The following is a 6840-nucleotide window of genomic DNA, read 5'->3' on the forward strand; positions in this document are numbered from 1 at the left end:
ATCTTTCCATGTTTTTTTAACATTTTTAAAATATTTTGAGTGCGACTGGATCCGAAAATAATTGTGGGCCTGACGGTAACAAAAAAAAATGTGCCTGCGCCTAATTTCCCCTTGTGGGGACTGTCCCACACGTATGGCTAGTTCCGGCCTTAAGTGCCGATCATAGGGAAATTTAGTGTGTTTCCTGTGAGTCCAGTTTATAATCGAACCGAATTTCCAGTTCTTATTTGTCGTCTTAAACTAAACTAGGGTTTTCAAAAATCATATCCCCCCTTGGAATCTCCTTCCTCTCTCTCTCTCTCTTTGTGATTTCTGAATTCCGAAGAAATCTCTCTTAGTAATGAAGTTTAGATATGCTATGGTTTGTTCATCAAACCAGAATCGAAGTATGGAAGCACATTGTTTACTGAAAAGACAAGGTTTTGATGTAGCTTCTTATGGTACTGGAGCTCATGTTAAACTTCCAGGTCCTTCATTAAGAGAACCTAATGTTTATGAATTTGGCACACCTTATAAACAGATGTTTGATGATCTCAGAAGAAAAGATCCTGAATTGTATCCTTCAATATACTCCCTCTCTTTTTCAGTATAGTTTTTTTTTTCCTTGCATCCGATTGAGCATTTTCATGTGAATTTAGGGGTTTTATTATTTTCTCGAATCATAATTTTGGTCAAACCCAAGTTATTTTTGTGCTGAAAATCACTATTGATGTACTTGCCTATTAAAATTGCACTAATTATAGGGAGTTTTTCCATGGTTTCTGTTGAGGTAAAGATGGTTAGTCTCTTGAATTTGAAATTTAGTTTGCTAAAGCTTTCCCGTTTCAGTTATTGTGTTAACTTAGGGTTTAATGAGATTTAGGTTGGTAAACGATCTATTTAGGATTGCGATAACTATGTTGACAGTGAGATGTTTGAAAACATAGTCATTTGAGTAGTATATGTTCAGTAAAAATAAGTGTGAGTAAAGGAAACGAAAAGAAAAGAAGTTTAGTATGCTATGAACTAACTAGAATAAGGACAATTTGTTCATCTGCATTCATTATTGCGTATTAATTGAATGTAAAGCAGGGTGAATTCTTAAGATTGATATAGATACAAGCGCAATGGAATACTGCCAATGCTTAAAAGAAATATAGGTGTCAAACTTGCGCCTCAACGCTGGCAAGAGAATTCTGCTGATGGTACTTTTGATGTGGTATTCACGTTTGAAGAGAAGGTTTTTGATATGGTTATAGAAGGTAATTTTCTTACCATTATATCCTGTTTGATTGAGTTCCTTTGTGTTTCTACTTATGCGTACTTCTTAGACCTGGTAATCAAATTTCATTTTTTGAGGAAATAATTTTTCGAACAACAAATTTCGGTGTAATGTAGGTCGACAAATTTGACTCAAGTTGCAACAACTTCGACTAACATGGTTGTTTGTCACTGACCTTTAAATGTTGTTTGATTTCCAAAGGATAGAGGAAAAGAAAAAAAGAAAAAAGGATAGCTCTCGTGGTCTCGGGCATTGGACACTTACATTTCCTTTCCTTCCTTATAAATGTATGGGTGACTGTGGCATGCTTAGATTAATGGTGCCCACAGTGCTACAGCATTCCAATATGTTTGTTTGTATATACTGAAAACTGTGTTATTTGTGGATCTTTTAGCATAGTCTATCTCTACGAGAGATGTTTCTAGATAGTCTAATGAAATGAGTAACAATTTGAAAGCATGTAGGCCGTAAAAGGATCCACTGAAATACTCTTGTACAAGAAATTCCTAACCTATTGAACATAAAAGGTTCAACAGATGGAAACTTGACATTTTTAAGTCTTCATAAAAGGATGGAAACCTGTTTAATGCTCTTGAGCTCAGGTTTCCGTATTTTAGATGATTGTGAGTGGTTATGGACAAATTTGCATAGACACGAAATTCATGAGTAAACCAAGGACAAACATAGAACTCTTTTGCTCATAGCCAGATGTTTGTTGTATAAACCATTGTATGATAATTGTGCAGATCTTCATACTCGTGACCATGTTCTGATGAAAAGTGTGTTGGTGATAAACTTGGAAGTTAAAGATAATCATGAGGAGGCAGCAGTAGGAGCTAGGCTTACTCTGGACTTATGCCAAGAGGTCTGTACGTGCATTATATGGTTTTAGTTTTTGAAGAAATTTTGTCAGATGTCATTTCTCATTAATTTTGACCCTTTACACAGCTTGAAGCGACTAATTCATGGGAGGAAAAGGTTGATGACATTATTTCTACATTTGAAAGACAAAATAGACGGAAAATCGTGTACAGCATTTCCTTCTATTAGAGACTGCAAGTTGTTCCCACCAAGTGGACATGTTTTATTCTGCTAGTAATTCAGTTCTAACCTGGCTGGTAATTCTTGATATTTTTAGTGTTAGAATCCCGGGGATTATGACTGTTTGGGATTACTCAGCTTCTCTTGTTGGTCATTGTAATTGAACAGCTACACGAAATACTGAAAAGTCAGAGCTAGTTTTCTGTTCTACTATTATATAGTATTTCGTATTTCATTTGATTCAATTTTGAACTCAAAGAAATGATTGATCCCACGTTTTTGGTCAGGGACGGAGCTGTGTGTATTATGGCCAACTTATACATTTGGAAATTTGTTATTTAGGTTTAGGTGTGTAACCTTGTTAACATTCTTAAAAATTTGGACATCCTGGAAACTACAAAACCTAGGTAAGGGTGTAAACGGATGCGGAGAGGGCACTATCACTATCTGAATTCGATTCGAAATTCGAACGGATAGAGTAACTTTCACATCGAAATATCTATCAGGTATCCGATAATTATCCGATCTGAAATCAGAAGGAAAAAGAAGTAAAATATTTATATTTTTCGTGCAAAATTAATGTTTATGTAATAAAAATAAATTCGAACTATTTCGATTTGATAATATATTCAATTAAAAATCAAACAGAACTTTTGGTCGGTAGCCTAGCAACACGGTAAGGCTACCGACCAAAAGAAAAGAAAATAATTTTTTTTTATTATGCTTTTATAATAAAAATTAACAAGTAAATGAAAATTAATAAAGTTTTATCAAGTTTAGTAATAAAGTTTCATGATTAAGCAAAAAAAAAAAATTAACAAAATATTAAAATATAAAAGGAAAGAAAATAAATAAAAATGATCTACAATTTTGTATGTTCGAAAAATGTATATATTCATATATTAAAATTCGAATACCGATATTTCGGATGTGAACATCTCTATATCCAAATTCATATCCGGTTGGTTGTATTTTCGGATTAAAACATTCGGATATCCGAATCCGAAAACTATTTTCGAATAATATTTAATATTTCGAATGTGAATTCGAACGAATTCCGTAATTTTCGGACATCCATTGACACCCTTAAACTTAAGTATAACCTTGTTAACATTCTTAAAAAATTGGACATCTTGGAAAGTATAAAACCTGTGTTAGTTTATATAAGTGGCTTTGTTTTTACGGTCTAAATTTAGTCAAGCATAACCTAGGTTGCACGACACACGACATGGTTATAGGAAGGAACTAAATCTCTACTGCATTTATCGAACCCTAAACAATGTTTAACAATGGATAATAAGTTCTAAAAATCTTAATACCCTAAATACTAAGTTGGCATGGATAATATGTTTTTAATCTGATCAACTTCCGGTCCAAGTGCTTATAGCTAAATACTTCAAAAATGAAGATTTTATACACATCGTCTTTGAGAAAGGTAATACTTAATGGGTTTAGAGAGGAGTCGAAGTAGGGTTATCAGTGCTTCAACAAATTATTGTATGGAAGTGTACAATGGAGAGAAGACTAGAATCTGGTATGATAGTCGGATCATTGGTCTAAACATCAAGCTTCAGCCATCAAGTCCTTTTCATCTCAATTATGTGTTTGTAAGGCCAAGCACTATGGTGCAGGGCATCCCTTCCCTACCCCTCAAATAAAGGGAAGGGATATGGGTCTGAAGACAGCCTCATTATGGTGTCCTTTTATCCCTTCCCTACATGACACGAAAACTCAGATACGGCTACTGAGTTTCCGTATAAGTTAACTCGCTGACTTGACCAATACGGCTGCTAAGTATCCTTATTATAGGTTTAAGTTCAAAGAACTCGCTCGACTTCCCCATCTCTTCTTCTTCCCTGCTTTTTTCTTCTCTAAAACCCTATCAACCCCCTTTCGATTTCAAGAGTCTTGGGTGCGATTCAAGAGCTGAAATTAAATGGATTTTATCCTTACTACCTGGTGAACTATTTCCCTTTTTCAATTTCAAATTTCATCAACAATATCTTCTAATGTGAGTGTTTCTAATTTTAGGGTTTAAATTTAATTTGATTTTGATTTTGATTAAATTGGAAATATTAAGTTGATTATGACGTCTCCTTAGGTATGTTGTACGAAACTTTGAGATATTGTTGATTGAATTTATCATTTTTTGCTGATTGGATCAAAGTGCATGTTGTTGATTGATTTTTGATTTAGCTATTGTATTGTTATTGATAATTTTGGATTGATGAATGATTAAAAGAATATGTATGTTGTCTAGGATAGATTGCTGGCAGAGAAATTGTATGAGGATGGATAATTTTGGAGTGATTGATGATTTTGTTGTAATGTGATAGATAATGTGGCTAAGATTTTTTGTTGCTTGAGACAATATATTGTACAATTTTTCTTAGAAACATTGAAACATTTTTTTGTGATGATTTTGTGTATACGCATATTGTAGATGTACTTCGAAAATTTTCAACGTGTTATGGATGAAACAATTCCGGTTTCTTCAAAGGATAATAGTGAGCATAAAGTGAAACTCCCAACCACGACAGATGATAGGAGTAAATCAATAAAACATCGAAGTAGTGTAAGCAGTCTTTATGAAATGTATACCCCAATTTGCAATTTTCCACATGCTAGAAAAATTGTAGACGACTGTGGGTTTGGTTCAATTTTCAAAATACATTATCCAAAACTACAAGACAACTGTCGAACTAATGGTATATTTGAAAGGTAGTAAAATATCACCAATACATTTCACTTCCCTAGTTTTGAAATAGGGTTTACCCCATTATATTTCACACAAATTACCGGAATTCCTATTGGCCAAGGAAATCCCATATCATTGGAAACTACGAGTCCTGAAAAATTGCATCAGACTGCACCCGAAACCATAGATTGTTTTCTCCCATATATTGGCGCGAAACCTACAACAAGAAGAAGGAGAGGACAAGAATTAAGAGTCATAACAGGAATACAAGAAGTTAGACAAGAACAATTAGTCGACTTGAGAAAAAAAAGTTGTAAGTAGATGCAAGTGGATCAAGATTAGTTTGATTAAAATGTTTCTTCACCACAGAGTCGGGCAAGACAACGTGTCATATACCTGCATATGACCATCCTTGAGCTATGGTCTGCCCTGAGTAATTCAGAGGGTGTACTCAGTAACAGTTAGTGGCTAACAGTTTGGTAGCGTGTGTCACAATAGGATAAGTCAAGCCAAGGACATGTGTCATACTCGGATTAGTTAAACCCGATCTGGGTTATCTTTCTCTTTCTTATTTATTTGTGTAAGAACCTGATTATAAAACGTTAAGATTGAATTAATGAAATTGCTCTGAGGCTGCTTCGGCAGATTGTTATCATTTTCCGTTTGTTCTTTCAAATTCAGTTCAACATTCCGATTATTAATCGTACTAGCACAGTACAATTGGTATTCTGAGTTGTTCTTTCCTATCCACGCATCAATTTTGATCTCAATTTTTTTTTTCACCATGGTTGCTCAAACTTGTAAAGAGCTAACTGATACAACTAATAAACAACAACTTCAAATCGATAAAATCCATCTTCAACTCGATTCGATGCTGACCAAAGACGAATTCGAAACAAAACTGAAAGCTGGCCTTGATTCCCATATGCTGACCTTACAGTCGCTGCTGAAATCTCAGATGGAGAATCTTTTCTCAACAAGAAATTTCCACCAAGGTGACCATAGTGGAGCTCCAGGACCTAATGAAAATGGTGGAAATCCTTTCCACACTAACTCAGGCGGCCGATATTACAATCACCATCATCGTCTTCCAAAGATGGATTTCCCACGTTTTGGTGGAGATAACCCAAAAGGATGGCTTAATAAATGTGAGTATTACTTCCAGATGCATGACATTGCTGAGTTTAATAAAGCTAGAATGGCTGCGATGCACTTTGATGGCAAGGAAAGTAAATGGTTTGAGAATTTTCGATTGAATAGGTCACATATCACCTGGAAAGACTTAAGTAATAATGTTTGTCTTCGATTTGAAAATCCGGCTCATGAAAACATTGCGGGATTGTTCAATAAATTGTCTCAACTTACAACTGTAGATGCATATTTTGAGAAATTTGAACATTTGAAAGCCTTGTTGTTAAGCAAACATAATATCTTTACAGAGGAGTATTTCATTAACAGTTTTATTGGTGGGTTAAAAGAAGAATTAAGAGAACCAATGCTTATGTTTGGTCCAACAATACTATTATCTACCTTCTCACTAGCTAGAATGCAAGAGAAAACATTAGCTTTACAACAAAAATCTGTCAAGCCTGCTACAAGAGCATATTCCACTTCTTTTTCCACCACTAGACATTTTTCTCCACAGCCTCCTATTACACCAACTCCTTCCACCCAACCAACTTCATACACTTCAAACATCATACAAAAAAATAACACATCTCTTCCTATTAAAAGTCTCACCCCTGAACAAGTACAAGCTAGAAAAGCCAGAGGTATGTGTTACAATTGCGATGAAGTATACAGAAAAGGCCATGTATGTAAGAAACAACATCTGTATTTA

The 6840-nt window shown here is 34.6% G+C and overlaps 1 protein-coding gene across 1 annotated transcript; it reads left to right on the top strand.

The window, feature by feature from the left end:
- The first annotated feature begins 201 nt into the window (after positions 1 to 201).
- LOC113350128 (RNA polymerase II subunit A C-terminal domain phosphatase SSU72-like) lies at positions 202 to 2547 on the top strand. The gene is made up of 4 exons (XM_026594209.1): positions 202 to 555; positions 1096 to 1241; positions 2008 to 2126; positions 2210 to 2547. The coding sequence occupies exons 1-4, from the start codon at positions 341 to 343 to the stop codon at positions 2309 to 2311; spliced, it is 582 nt and encodes a 193-aa protein (XP_026449994.1). The 5' UTR covers positions 202 to 340; the 3' UTR covers positions 2312 to 2547.
- The last annotated feature ends 4293 nt before the right edge of the window (positions 2548 to 6840 follow it).

The sequence above is a fragment of the Papaver somniferum genome, chromosome 2 (genome assembly GCF_003573695.1).
Source record: "Papaver somniferum cultivar HN1 chromosome 2, ASM357369v1, whole genome shotgun sequence".
Classification (NCBI taxonomy): Eukaryota; Viridiplantae; Streptophyta; class Magnoliopsida; order Ranunculales; family Papaveraceae; genus Papaver; species Papaver somniferum.

Excerpts from the sequence above, each read along its gene's own strand:
- LOC113350128 (XM_026594209.1), top strand. The coding sequence starts at position 341 with ATGAAGTTTAGATATGCTATGGTTTGTTCATCAAACCAGAATCGAAGT. Across the intron at positions 556-1,095 it reads AGAAGAAAAGATCCTGAATT|ATACAAGCGCAATGGAATAC; the intron begins GTATCCTTCAAT and ends AGATTGATATAG. Across the intron at positions 1,242-2,007 it reads TTTTGATATGGTTATAGAAG|ATCTTCATACTCGTGACCAT; the intron begins GTAATTTTCTTA and ends ATAATTGTGCAG.